This window comes from Emydura macquarii, unplaced genomic scaffold, assembly GCF_026122565.2.
Source record: "Emydura macquarii macquarii isolate MOO-44397 ecotype Brisbane River unplaced genomic scaffold, CSIRO-AGI_Emac_v2 contig_2825, whole genome shotgun sequence".
In the NCBI taxonomy this organism is placed as follows: Eukaryota; Metazoa; Chordata; order Testudines; family Chelidae; genus Emydura; species Emydura macquarii.
In genome coordinates, this window is record NW_027132962.1 from 651,578 (window position 1) to 666,812 (window position 15,235).

The following is a 15,235-nucleotide window of genomic DNA, read 5'->3' on the forward strand; positions in this document are numbered from 1 at the left end:
CTGGAACCCTCATCTTCTCAGGCTCCGTTGTTATACCACCTCTGCCTGATGTCACACAGACTTCTGTGGGGCCTGAGACTCATCCAAAGAGAAAGCCAGGTCCTCATACCCAACAGAACCAACGGTTGCACCTCAAGGCTGGTATGTGGGATGAGAGAACGACTCTATATAATAGAACAGTCTCTTCCTCTGGTGTAACAACGTCCCAGAATGGAGACTGTCCAAATAGGAGGGATCAAGTCAAGCAAAAATGTCTTCCAGGGAGACATAGGTCTTAGATCACCACGGGGTACAACAAGAATCCACTGGCACTGCCATTAGAACTGGAGCTTCCCTGGTCACCATGGTGGTTGGCTCTCCCTGGGGCTGTGTCATACTGGTAGTGTATCGGCTGTAGAAGTGGATGGGACCACCAGGAACTATTTATCCCAAGCCTTCACCAATGGAGCTAACATCAGAATAGCTGGATGCATACCCTAGCGCACCTCCTCTCCTGTCAAGAAGATTTACTCAGCTGTAAGTCCTGCACACCCGTGTGTGCCAGGACTCCCGACTTTGGTGGGGTCAGTGAAGGATCCTCTCTCTTTGGGGCAGTTTTAGATGAAGATGACTTGTCCTTATGTCTATGAGAGTGCTCCCTGTTCTCATGTGAAGCCTTCTCTTTAGGCTTCGCAGTCTTAGCTTGTGCTCTTGGGAGTGCTGCCTGCTTGGTGAAGCTAAGCTACTGGGGCAAGAGGATCATCCCTGGCATAGTTCTGATTGGGGATTCATTCCCTTTTCCATTAAATGTTTTCTGAGTCTCAGTTCCCAATCCTCAAGTTCTGGGGTGAAAAGAGCAGCAGAAGTGAAAAAACACTTGGCAGAAATATGAGCGTCATGCAGGCAGCATTGATGTTCATTCATCACTCACAAAATGAGCAAGGGCAGAAAATACCTGGGCATAATTCCAGACTTCTCAGTGGGCGGTGGGGAATTCCTCAGGCAGGGAAGAAAATGGGCAAATACACTAACTATACTGTGCTAGACTATAAAGACTACTAAAAACTAATATCTTACAGCAATGAAATAATAAAAAAAAGAGCTGAGGACATTGAAGACACTGACTCTCACTTTGCAGCGGTAAGAAGGAACTGGAGAGGTGTCAGGCCACACCATCTTTCATGCTCTTGGTTTGGAGCATGAGAGCAGCTGTGGCACATGTGCAGGCCAACAGACCCAGGTACATGGTGCACGTGCCTATCCCATGTGTGGAATTCACACAGGACATCATTTGAAAAAAAGCTATACTAACGATACTATAAAAACTCCAACTATACTAACAAAGCTATTTACAATACCTATTTACAGGCTATAAGAGAGGAACCTGGAGAAATCTGCGGACACAGGAATCCAACTCAGACCGTGTACTGTTAAGAAGCAACTGGAGAGGCATTGGCTTGCACTGCCTCTTATGCCCCAAGTTTGGAGCACAAGGAGGGCAACTGCACGTGTGGGCCAACAGACATTGCTTGTTAAGAATCTCCAGAAACTGGTACATGACTTGCATGCATACCCACATGGAGAATACACAGAGATCAAAGCTGACTACTGTAACTTTGTCATATGATCATATATCATTTACACTCTTGCAAAGGTCACTTCTGAGGCTGTAGTTTTGAAAAAACAGAGTCAAAGAATGCATATGACCCAGAATATAAGTGAACTTCCTCCTACTGTTCGGCATACCCCTCTTTACCATTTTTTCCCTCCACTTCACTTAATCTGCTGCTTGAGCCACTATTTATATTGGCGAAAATACCATCTTTCCTATGATAATGTTCCATTTACTAGGTATTTTATTTCTGGAAGCGCTCTACATTGTTTCAGCTCCTCTACTGGTTCAAGCCTATTGAAGTATAGAGTACAAGCATTTCATACAAGATTTAATATTTAAGTTTCCCATTTTAATTGAAAAGTTAATTTGTATTGATATTTCTGCAGTTCCTCAGAGTTTTGTTAAAATACATTTTAAAATATTAAAATATTGACAATATACTAGAAAACAAGACATTTAAATTATTTAGACAAATCAATCTACCTTAAAGCAAATGTGTGATTTGATGAGGATTTTTTCTTCTGCTTTTCTTTCTGCTAACTGCACAGTGAACAGGTTAGCACTAGTAAATGTTTCACTCCTTTCTCCACTTTTATTCTTCATTTTCTCAAACTGCAGTACACTCAGTGTTACCGATCCTTATGCTAGCCAGACAGGAGATGTTGGGACAGCAGCACTAAGAACTTCTTCCTCTCAATGTATATGCAAATAACCCATATTAAACTGCTGTTTTGTGCTGATTCAGAAAGTTTCTCACTTTAATCTACTGCTTGTGTTTTAAGTAGTCATTTATGCCTAGCCTCACAGTACTTTTCCTTGGATGCTACAGAAGGAAGCAGGGAAGCCAGCAGAAGGGAACAAGCTAACTAATATGGTATCAATAGTTGTGCTGACGTGGGAGACAGAAGTAAACAGGCTTAAGTTTGTTTTTTGTCCAAAACAAAAAAGGAGATGGGTAGAGAGCCCTGTGTGGACACAAAATTTGTATCATCATCCAATTTGTGATCTGCAAAAAATGGTCCACGGATATCTGTGGATTTGCAGGGCTCCAGAGATTGGGGGAAGTGTTTAATATGGAGGGGGGGAAACAGTTACTGATTTCAGATAACAGTAAAAAAAAAAAACCATACATATTGGAACCGCCCTTTAATTTAGTATCACTGTTCCTAACTATTACAATCACTCTAGCAGGTGACCTTGAAACTGAGCAATCTTAAACATGCATGTAGTTCTTATGCAAAAATAGGACTAGATTAAAATTATGGTAGCTTTAACAGATTTGGTTAGTATAATGAGTGCTATTTTATTATAGTTAATAAGAATCCTTTTCCTGAAGGGAATGTCTTACCTTTTGCTGCCCCTGCACGGATGTGCTGTGTTGCTGCAACTCTAATTCCATTTGTCCTATTGCTCAATCTGCTGTCAGTTTTCTTTATTTTATCCCTAGATAGATAAAATTAAAGAATATTTTTCAAATATCATTTTGGCAAAGATAACCAAATGGAGTACAAAGGTATGTAATATTGCTTTTATTTGTAGTGGGATATTTACTTCTCACTGCAAATGTACTTAACAATACAAACAGTACCCTACAGAGATTAATACTGGGATATATCACGGGTCAAAATTGCAAATCATTATTCAATATATTTAGTAAAGATATATATGAGCAAGCAGATGGGAAGCTGGAAAGTTTCTTCAGGTGGGTAATAGAAGTATAGCTGAGACACATACCAGACTGCCTTACAAGTGTTAGGGTGCTGGACAACAAAATGGCAGATTTCAACTTTGAGATATATAGCTATATATATGGTAATACAAAATGGTGCAAATGGCTTAAGGGTTTCACATTGTGCTACCAGCTTACAGAAATGTCTGAAGTAATTTGAAGATATCCATCACCACCAAATTACTGTACATTGAGAAAGGTCAGATTTTTCTAGCCCTGTGGTCCCCCAACTTTTTTACCTCTCCCATCTCCCCGCCAAGGCTCAAATGGCACTGAGCATGAGCTAGGGGCCGGGCGCTGAGCCTGAGAGCAGGGCTAAGTGGCGCTCCCTTCCCATCCCGGCTCAGCCATACCCCCCCTCCCCGCCCCCGAACGTTCTTCCATGCCTCCTTAGTGGGGCACGACCCACAATTTGAGGACCTCTGTTCTAGTCAATTATTGTGGTTGCATTTTAATGAAGTGTTCTGGATAATTTTACATGCTTTAACTTTCACATAGCAACAAATGTTAAGAAAAAGGAAATCCATTCAGGATTAGACTTACTCTCTGTCCTTCATCCATCCCTTGCAAGTTTGCACAACATGGCAATTGTTTTAAGCAATTTCAAGCTGAAGCAAATGGTTGAAAAAGGAACAGTATCCAATGCATCCTTATATTCACACTTACAAAAAGGCCAATCATTTAAAAAACATGTACATTTGCATGCCTCCATTTGATAGAATCCATTTTAAGACCTATATCTTCAAGGCATAGAATGCAAGCTCAAAACTATCAGTCAAAGAAGGGAAGAAAAGGTTACTCACCTTATGCAGTAACAGAGGTTCTTCAAGATGAGTCTCCCTGTGTGCGCTCCACTCTAGTTGTCTGTGTGTCCTTGATCAGAGATTTTGACAGCAGTGCTTGTCCAAGTCATGCATGCGTGGCTGCTGTCTTGCGGCACCGTTGGCACCCATTTTGGCACATGCACATCCCAAACCCCTCTTTTCCTTCTCTACTGAAGAGTCCTGTCCCTGAACTCTGAGGTAGAGGGCAGAAGGGTGGGTAGGGGAACAGAGACACACATCTCGAAGAACTTCAGTTACTGCACAAGGTGAGTAACCTCTTCTTCGAGTGGTGTCCCTGTGGGTGTTCCATTCTAGGTGACTCTAGAGCAGTGTCCCTCATTTGGTGGAAAGGATTTCAGAGCCAGTTGGTTGAATAGATGAAAGTACTGTTAGGCCTATTGACATGTCCAATCTGGATGCCTGATCAACAGTGTAGTTTTGTAAAAGTATGTGCTGAAACAAAGTAGCTACTTTGCATATATCTATAACCAATACATTACTGAGGAACACTGTAGCTGCAGAGGTTCTGGGAGCGTGTGTTTTTCTGTTTAATAACATAAGTGTATGCAACCTGATATCCACTTTGATAATCTCTGAGTAGAGCTCACAGTACCTTTTGTTAGTTCTGCAATAGATACAAAGAGTTTAGTGGATTTCTTGAAGGGTTTTGTCCTGTTTAGGTAGAAGGCTATTGCGGATCTGACGTCCAGTGTACATAATATAGAGTATTACGCATTATCATGGGGTTTTGGGAAGAAGGTGGGTAAGTGAATAGGTTGGTTTATGTGAGAGGTTGAAATGATTTTTGGTAAGGAAACATGGTTACTTACCAGCAACTGTTGTTCTTCGAGATGTGTTGCTCATGTCCATTCCAACATAGGTGAGTGCACGCCACCGTGCATGGGTTCCCGGAACATTTTCCCCCTTGCAGACCCCGTAGGGTCGGCTCTGGTGCACCCTGGAGTCCTGCAAGCATGTCGCGGTATATGAGGCACTGCCGATCCTACGGCCCCTTAGTCCCTTCTTTCTGCCAACTCCGACAGCGGGGATAGAGGGTGGGTTGTGGAACGGACATGAGCAACGCGTCTCGAAGAACAACAGTTACTGGTGAGTAACCATCATCTTCGAGTGATTCCAATATAGGTGATTAAAATGCAATACTTTGGAGGTGGGTAGGAGTTACCGGTGAGCTGCCCTCAGCACGGCTCTGCCAAAACCCGCATCCTCTCTCGTCTGCTGAATGATGGCGTAGTGGGATGTGAAGGTGTGCACCGACCAGGTGGTGGCTCTGCAGATGTCCTGCAGGGGCATTCTTTCCAGGAAGGCCGCAGAGGAGGCCTGAGCCCGGGTTGAGTGCGCTGTGATGACACCCGGAAGTGGCACATTCACCTGCTCATAGCAGCACTCGATGCAGGAGGTGATCCACATGGAGATGCGCTGGGTGGAGACAAGTGATCCTTTCATTAGGTCCACCACTGCGACGAAGAGCTGCATCGATTTCCGAATGGCTTTGTCCTCTCGATGTAGTAGGCCGCTCCTTCTCCGAACCGTGCGGTTTGGGAAAAAGCACGGGGAGAAAGATATCTTGGTTATAATGAAATTGGGAAACCACTTTGGGCAGGAAGACTGGATGCGGCCTCAACTGCACCTTATCCTTGTAGAATACAGTATAAGGGGGATCTGAGGTCAAGGCTCTAATCTCGGAGACCCTCCTAGCCGAGGTAATGGCCACCAGGAAGGCTACCTGCCATGAAAGGATGAGCAGAGGGCATGAAGCCATAGGCTCAAACGGGGCCCTGTGAGTCTGCAGAGGACCAGGTTGAGATCCCAGGGAGGCACCGGGTCGTGGAACTGTAGATAGAGCCTCTCCACTCTCTTGAGGAACCTAACCGACATGGGGTGGGAGAACAGGGATCTTCCCTCTAGTGGCTGATGGAAGGCCGAGATGGCCGCCAGGTGAACCCTCAGGGAGGCCAGTGCCATGTCCTGAAGCTTTAGCTGGAGCAAATACTCCAGGATCGCCTGGATAGGAGAGGCTTGGCAGAATACCCCGGGACTCTGCCCAAGAGTTAAACCGCCTCCACTTACCCCGATACACGACCTATGTTCAAGGTTTTCTGCTGCCCAGCAGAACTTGTTGGACCTGCGCTGAGCAGGCTCTTTCTCCCTCCATCAGCCACACAGTCTCCAGGCCGTGAGGTGCAGGGAGTCCAGGTCCAGGTGCAGCAGTCGACCACGGTCCTGGGAAGGTCATGCAGTCTCGGGAGCTCCATGGGCGGGGCAATCAATGGGTCCATCAGCATACTGAACCAATGCTGTCTCGGCCAGGCCGGGGCGATGAGTATCACGTCTGCTCTGTCCCTATTGATTTTCAGGAGGACCTTGGGCAGGAGCAGAATGGGAAAGAAACGTGTACATGAAGGTCCCTGTCCATTCGATGAGGAACGCGTTGGATATCAAGCCTGGCTCACGACCCCGCAGGGAGCAGAACCTCGGGCACTTCTTGTTCCAGGATGACACAAACAAGTCCAGTCAGGGAACACCCCACTTGCAGATTAAATGCACGACCTCTGGGTGCAATGACCAGTTGTGGCGGGGTAGAAACGACATGCTGAGGCGATCCACCTCATCGTTCCTCACCTCCAGAAGATAAGAGGCAGACAAGTGGAAGTCGTGCCTCACTGAAAAGTCCCACAGGCAGATGGCTTCCTGGCAGAGGGCCGAGGAGCGCGCCGCCCCCCCGCCTATTTATATAAAACATAGCTGCGGTGTTGTCTGTCAGCACTTGCATCACCCTGCCTGCCAGGAACCCGAGGAACACCTTGCACGCTAATCAGATGACCGAGCTCTTTTACATTGATTTGCAGGCGCCTCTCCTCCTTCGTCCAGAGCCCCCGAGTGCCCAAGTTGGCACTGATGTGGGCTCCCTTCCCCACATCCGAGGCTTTGGAGATCAGGGTGACCGACGGGCCCAGATCTCTGAAAGGGATGCCTCTCTCCACTGAGAGCCTGCCAGCAGTTTAGGGAGGCCAGGACTGACAGGGGAACCGTCACCACCCTGTTCAAGGGGTATCTGCTCGGCATGTACGCCGAGGCCAACCATGCCTGGAGTGGCCTGAGCCTCAGGCGAGCTAGCCCACACTACGTATGTGCAGGCCGCCATGTGGCCTAACAGCTGTAGGCAGTGCCTGGCTGTTGTGGGGCACCGATGCAGCTGGGCGATAATCGCAGCCATAGCCTCGAACCGGGGTTGTGGGAGGAAGGCTCTGGCCTGGGAAGCGTCCAGGGTGGCCCCAATGAATTCTATATGCTGTACCGGGGTTAGTGTTGATTTCTGCTTGTTTATGAGCAGTCCCAGCCTGCTGCATGTGGCGCAGGTGAGGGTCACACTATCCTGCACATGGGACCTGGACCTGCCCCTGATTAACCAGTCATCCAGGTACAGGAAGATCTACACACCCCTGCGCCTTAGGTGGGCCGCAACCACCGCCATGCATTTGGTGAACACTCTGGGGGCCGATGAGAGGCCATAGGGTAGGGCCGTAAATTGGTAATGGGCCTAAGCCACCGTGAAACAGAGGAAACGCCTGTGGCTGGGGAGTATAGACACATGGAAGTATGCGTCCTTCAGGTCGAGGGTGGCATACCAGTCTCCTGGATCCAGCAGGGAGGCTAGGGAGACCATGTGAAACCTGAGCCGTCTGATGTATTTGTTCAGATGATGCAGGTCTAATATGGATCTCAGACCCCTCTTTGCCTTGGGGGATGAGGAAGTACCTGGAATAGAATCCCTTCCCATTCTCGTTTTGGGGGACTATTTCCACTGGCCCCATGTCGAGGAGGGTGACTATCTCCTCCAAGAGGAGTTGCTCGTGAGAGGGGTCCCTGAAGAGGGGCGGGAGGGGAGTGAAGTGAATTGCAGGGCATAGTCCAGAGAACCATTCTGAGGACCCAATGGTCCGATGTAATGCTTGCCCATTCGGCATATATGGGCCTTAGTCTGCTCAGGAAGGGGCGGGGTGGATCTAGGGAGAAGGTAAGGGTGCCACCCTCCGGCGCACCATCAAAATTGCCCTTTGTTATTGCCTGATCCCTTACGGGGCCCCTGCTGGGAGGCTGGGGATGAACTAGGGGGCCAATTTCGCCTTCCAAACCCCCTATTTCTGTCCCTGCCCCTATGGGGCTGAAAGGGCCTAGGCAGGGGCCTCAGTTGTTGCTATACCCGGGGCTGTGACTGCCGCCTAGAAGCCTGGGGCATATACAGGCCCAAGGAGTGAAGCATGGTCCTTGAGTCCTTAAGGCCATGCAGCTTCTCATCAGTTTTATCAGAGAACAGGCCTGACCCATCAAAGGGGAGGTCCTGAATGGACCGCTGCACCTCCTGCAAGAGCCAAGGACTGCAGCCACAAGCCCCGCCTCATGGCGATGGCAGAGGCCATAGCCCTGCTCGCCAAGTCTGCAGCGCCACCCTAGCCACTGTGATCCCCTCATCGAGGGCCGTGGCGAAGTCTGTGGCCTGGTCTTGGGGCAAAGCCTCAGCGAACCGTCTGAGGGAGTCCCACAAATTAAAGTTGTACTGGCCCAGCAGGGCCTTGTGGTTAGCAATTCGAAACTACAGGGCCGCAGTTGAATAAACTTTTCTCCCAAACAAGTCCAGTTTCTTGTTGTCCTTGTTTTCGGGAGTGGACCCGATACCCCTGCTTGTCTCACTGGTTGGCAGCATCCACCACTAGGGTTCCTGGGGCCGGGTGGGTGAAGAGGAACTCAAACCCTTCAGCCAGGACATAGTACTTTTTCTCAGCCCCTTGGATATAGGAGTGACCAAGGCAGGGGTTTGCCACAGGGCCTTGGCGAGTTTAAGGACACTGTCGTGTACGGGCAGAGCTACCCTTGATGGGCCCTCTGCCCCCAGCACATTGAAGCACCTCTTCCTCCACTAATTCTTTGACCTCTAGGTTTAAGTTAGAGGCCACGATCTTAAGCAGCTCCTGGTGCGCCCTGAAGTCCCTCTGCAGCACCATGTGGTCCCTGGAGGCTGCTTCGTCTGGGGAGGACTGCGACCGCTTGTCCCCCTGGCAATGGGGTGCACACATGGAGGGGTTCCTCCCCTGGATCCCTTGTCCGAGGAATGGCGTTTACGGGGTTTGTCCAGTGCAGGGAGCACCAACTGGTCCCCTGATGATGGGACGGACAGTGTCCTCTGCCCCATCTGAACGCCCCATGGGCCTCAATAAGGCCATTGCCATTGACCCTGGGGCCAACCAGGGACTGGCATCAGCACCGGCTGAGGAGCCTCGTGGACAACTGGAGCCAAGGCCCGAACCACTGGAGTGGTGGTGCCGAGCTCGCCTCCAGCCCTTGGTGCTGCCCCATGCCGGGAATTGTCCTCTCGATGCCTCTGATGTGTCGGATGACGAGGACTGCCTCTGCGACCAGTGCTGGCGAGCGGAGGCACGCTCTGAGGAGGTCGATGTGAATGCCCGCCGTCTCAGCACCGACTACGTTCGGTACGGTTTGCCCCTAGGGGAACGGGAGCGGTGCTGCCTGGAGCCTTGCGCCTGACTCGGTCAACCGGGATCTGCGTTGAGTCGGTGCTGGTGCGGCCTTCGGTTCCGGGCTCCCCACCGGTGACCGGGTCCTGTGACACATAGTTGTGGACGACCATCTTAGTACTGGGAACGTGAACTGTCCCTGCGCCACAAGGTGGCCCTTGAGCGGTGCCGCCTTGTCTGTGCTGCCTCTGGCATCGGGGACCGACTTCAGTGCCGAGGGGAGGATTGGCTCAATGAGCTGGACTCTGAGCTGCTGGCAGGGGAGTCTCCAAGCTCTACCCTCGATGGCTGTCCAGCGGGAGAACTTTCCACCACTGCTAGGGGTCTCGACCGCCCTTCGGGGGCCCAACGCGGGTTTGCCCCAGGACACAAGCCCTCTTTCCCTCAGTGGAGGAGGGCAGAGGCATGGTCAAAACCATCAGGGCTCTTGCTGCCTGACAAGTCTCCAGTGTCGACGGCATCAGCAGGGGCACTCCCCCACTCCCAGGAGTCGGGGAAGGCTCCCTGCTCAGAGGTGCAGGCACCGGAGAAGACTTGACGGGCTGTAGCTGGTGCACCTCCACACTTGACCCCGCCTGTACCGGTAGCACAGAGGAGTGTCTGCGCTCCATGTGCTGCCTCTTCTTTTTCTTCGGCACCAGATATGCCTCTCTGCGCCGAGTCGACACCGGTGCCGGTGGTGTGCTCTGCACTGAAGAGACGTTTGGCGCCAAGGTAGATGGGGGGCTCGGAGGCCGGGCGGAGCACTGCTTCAATCAGGATAGCTTTTAGCCTAATGTTCTGGTCTTTCTGGGTCCTTGGCTTAAAAGCCTTACAAATCTTGCACTTTTCCCTCCTGTGCTGTTCCTCCAAGTACTTGAGACAGCAGGCATGGGGGTCACTAAGCGGGAAAGCCTTCCTGCCTGAGGTGCAAGGCTTGACGCCAGGTGACCTGGGCATAGCCCGGCCACCCAAAGCCCTTGAGGCTTCTAATCTATTCTAACTAACTCTAATTAACAACTACTTAACTAAGACAATAACAACAAAGTTCAATAAGGGAAATAGTACTTGCGAAGAGCAAGAGTCATTCCAGCAACCGTCACGAGTGGAAAGAAGGAACTGAGGGGCCGTAGGGTCGGCAGTGCCTCATATATCGTGGCATGTGCATGGGACTCCAGGGGGCACCAGAGCTGACCCTACAGTGGGGGAAAAAATCCCGGGAACCTGTGCACACTGGCGTGCACTCACCCATATTGGAATGAACATGAGCAGTCACTCGAAGAGGAATTTTGGATGGGATCTAAGTGTGACTTTGTCCTTGTGAAAGATCGTATAGAATGGGTAGGCCATGAGTGCCCCAATTTTTCCCACATAACAGGTCAATGTGATGGCCAATAGAAATGACACTTTCATGGACATATGTACCATGGAGCACGTTGCTAAGAGCTCAAATGGGAGTTTGGTAAAGACTCTCAGGACTAGCTTTAGGTCCCATGGTACTGTAGGAGCACATATCTCTGGGTGTACATTTTGGATACTTCTGATGAAGCATTTCACTGTTGGTGTGCGAACAGTATCTTACTGTCGATTTTATCATGGAAAGCTGTAATGGCCGTTAAATAGACTTTGACTGAGCTAATGGATAGGTCTGATTTTTTTAAATTGTAGGATGTATTCCAGGACAATTGGGATTGGTGCGGATGTCGCAGCGATGTGTTTATCTTTGCACCATAAACTGAATCTATGCCATTTCTGAAGGCAAGTTTCTTGTGTTGTAGACTTCCTGCTGTTAAATAATATGTGTTTTACATCTTCTGAACAGTCCAGCTCTTCTTGGTAGAACGACTTAGGAAGTTAAGTGATGTTTCTGTAGATCTGGAGAGAGGATCCTCCTGTTGTCCTGAGATAGATCATTGCGAAGTGGGAGAGTGATCGGTGTGCGTACTGACATCTGAAGTAGGTAAAACTACCAGGTTTGTCTGGGCCATGTGGGCACCATCATTATTAGCGTCACCCTGTCCATGTGTCTTTTGTGAATAACTCTGCTCCAAATTAAGGAGAAGTGTCTCCCATCAATTCCGGTCACAGCCCTGCTAATGAGCAGAAGTGGGGCACATGCAATTTTGTGCTGTAGCAAAGAGGTCAATGGTTGGGTGATGCGCCAGTGTTGAAAAATGTTTTGCAGAATCATGTTGTTCAACTCCCATTTGTGTTTGTGAATGAACTGTCTGCTGAGGGTATCTGCACTGTTGTTCTGGCATCCTGGCAAGTACACCACTGATGTGTTGGATGCAGCAATTCCAGAGAGTTTAATCACTTGTGTGTAAGGAGTGGAATCTTGCTCCTCCCCGCTGATTTATATAAAACGTGTCATTATCTTTATCGTCTTGTTTTTTGAGTGGGAGAAAGTGGAAGCATGTGTTGCGAACTGCTCGGAGTTCTAATAGGTTTACGTGTAAGTTCGTTTAAGTTTTTGACACCGGCCCTGGTTTGTATGGCTTTGTAGTGTACCTCCCACCCCAGCATGGATGCATCTGTGGTAATCATAACCAAGGGTAGTTCCTGTGAGAACAGGATCCCGGTCATCATGTAGGTGGGTTGAGACCACCATAGTAGGGATTCTTTGACTCTGTTTAGCATCACCAGTATTTTGTTTAGATTGTGCTTGTGTGGCTTGTAGACGGTGAATAGCCACCTGTAGGCAGCGTATGTGTAGACGTGCGTATTTCACCATGAAGGTAGTGGCTGCCATATGTCCTAGTAATTGTAGGCATGTGCGTGCAGTTAGGGTTGGGCTGTTTCTTATCACTGATATTAGGTTTATTATGCTATGAAACCTGGTCTCTGGTAGCGATGCCCCGGCTGTTATCGAATCCAGGTATGCTTCTGTGAACTCCAGTTGTTATACTAGGTTCAAAGTGGAATTTTGCTTTGGTAAAGCAATCTTTGGAAAGGCTGCAGTAAGGATAATTTGCAGTGGGATTCAGTGATCTCAAGTGGGACTTAGTACACACTTACTGGAAAATTCAGCGGCAGTTGAAGGGAGTTATGCAAGCTACTCTGCATAGCTTGCGTAACTCCCGTCGACTTCCTAACTTTTCTTTAGCGAGCCGCCTCCACTGTGCTGCACCTTTTGAGAAAGTGGTTTAATTTTATCAACTTCTGGATCGATTGAGTGGGTCTTCACTATCACTCAATTGATCCGGACAGATCGATCTGACGGCGGCAAATTTGTCGCCGTCAGTGCGTACATACCCTGTGATTTCCAGGTTCTCCGCCACCCTTTTTAAAAGCTCCTGAAAGTGCTTGAAGTCATCAGCAGTAGTAGGCGGGAGAGGTATCATTGCTTCATTCAGTGAGGAAGAGGAATCATGCATAGCCGGTGACGTGTCCTGTTCAATGCTTTCCTCCCTTTCTTCAGCAGTTTCAGGGGTTGGTTCAGACAACCAGATCATGTCAAAGATCATGTTGAAGATCTGAGTCTGTCCCTAGGGGCTGGAGAGTCTAGTATAGTTTGACCATTCCATCTAATATAGCATCCCAATTTGGCCATTGCATGGGATAAGGCATGGGTGGTTTGAACCACAATGGTCTCTGTACCATGGCTGTGTGTGATGTCCAGTGATCTATGTCTAGACGCTTCAGGTATTGGTCTACTAGGGGAGAAATGTTGGGAGGAGAATTCACCCTCTTCTCCCTCGCTCGACTCCGCTTCCGAATGGGATTGGAGAGAAGGCCTCGTCATGTGCGAAGTGCCCTGGAGAGATATTTGTGCCAAGCAAGGGCGACTGAGGTGAAGAGTTATTGTCATGTATCCGTGTTGGCAGCGCTTCTGTTTCTCTGTGCCTTTTTGGGCCAATGTTGATGTTGGTGCCATGGTTCATATCGATGCCGTAATCTGAGTCTGTGGCATATATCCGATATATCCGATTGATTGGTGCTATATCCGATGCCGACATCGGCGCCACAGTCAGTGCTGTGATCACTGTCTGCACCATGCTTGGAGTTGGCACCCTAACGGTCATTGATGCCATGATGGAGGTCAGTGCTACAATCGGTGCCGTAACTGCTGTGCATGCCAACGTTATTGCAGCTGGTGGTGGTATGACTTGGAGGCTAGTCTTTGTGCCATTTGCTTTGTCAGTGCCATAGTGGAGGAGGTCGCTTTGTTTTTGACTCAACTCCGCACTGGAACATTGGGAGTCCCTTGGTGCCATGGCATGAGCAGTATCTCAGGAACCTGGTGCCTGATAGGTAATTAGTCTTGGAGCTGTTGGTAGTTAGAGGAGTCTTGGCTGGTGAACTCCTCTTCGTTGGCTCCCTCCTGGGTGAGGTTGAGGCTCTTTTACGTGAGGATTTTCCTGTTCTTTCTGAAGAAAGTATCTAGGCCAGGGTCAGAGGAGGGTATAGATGACTTTTCCATCAGAATGAGTTTAAGTTGGAGGTCCCCATCTCTCCTGGCTCTGAGGTTCTTACAGTGTGTACATTTTTGGGGTATGTGATCCTTACCCAAACAGCGGACACATTGGGAGTGTCCAACTGATGCTGAGATGACATTTCTGCAAGACATACATCTTTTAAATCCTGGCAAACCAGACATGATGTGAAGGTCCCTGGGTGGAAAACCTAGTCTACTCTATAAGGGAAGGAAGGCAAAGGAGCAAAATACCAAAAAAAAAAAATTTTTGGTAGAGGGGTAAGGTAAGTAAGACTAACTACTGAGTAAATTAAAACTATTTCTAAATACTATAACTAATTGGACGAGCTAACCTAAGAACTGCTGATGGCTCCACCTTCGACCGCAGATTGTTGAGAAGGAATTGAGGCAATTAGGTTGTGCATGTGCCAGAAAAGGTGCAACAGCGCCGCAAAACTGTGGCTGCACATGCGCAACCTGGACAAGCACTGCTGTTAAAATCTCTGATTGAGAACGTGCTGACACCTACAGTGGAGCACCCACAGGGACACCACTCAAAGAAGAATCCAGCTTTTAAGAAATTGCTGGAAAAAAAAGTAAAAATCCTCAAATCTGAATGTTAATGGAAACCAAGCCCTTTGATTAACCATGGATTAATCACACTTTTACTGAATGCATGCATTATATTTAGGTCCTTGGTTACTAGTTATGTGAAATTAAAACCTACTTTTCCAGTTGTGGCTTTCCTTTCTTTTTGTTTATTGAAGATAAGCCCCGTTTCTCTCCTGCATGCTAAAGAGCAAACAACAAGATGGTAGTTAGAAAATAAAACTCCACAAGAACCAAGCAAAATGTACATTTTACACCTAGCAGTGGACAAAAGTATAAGGTTCACAAAGTTTAGCAAGAGTTCTTCAGAGGCAGAGATAGTCTTTCCCCCATTTATAGTTCACGGCTAAGGGTCCTAGGTGCTATAGTATTATGGTAACATGTGTTTCTAGAAATCCAAAAGCATTGTATAAAGATATTTTTGTCATTTACAATTGCCAGAAATTATATTTATGTGGTCTTCCTTGACTGAATGGTACTATCTAGTGGAAAAAAGTGTTGATTATGAGTATCAGCAAGTATTTGGAAGAG

The 15,235-nt window shown here is 48.4% G+C and overlaps 1 protein-coding gene across 4 annotated transcripts in view; it reads right to left on the bottom strand.

The window, feature by feature from the left end:
- ZCCHC2 (zinc finger CCHC-type containing 2) overlaps positions 1-15,235 on the bottom strand; it is an 83,638-nt gene that overhangs the window by 19,698 nt on the left and 48,705 nt on the right. For all 4 annotated transcript variants that reach the window (XM_067567947.1, XM_067567946.1, XM_067567948.1 and 1 more), the window contains 2 exons: positions 14,823-14,887; positions 2,943-3,037 (listed from right to left, as the gene is read on the bottom strand). In XM_067567947.1, the coding sequence (XP_067424048.1) occupies positions 2,943-3,037; positions 14,823-14,887 (160 nt within the window). The remainder of the gene's footprint in view (positions 1-2,942; positions 3,038-14,822; positions 14,888-15,235) is intronic.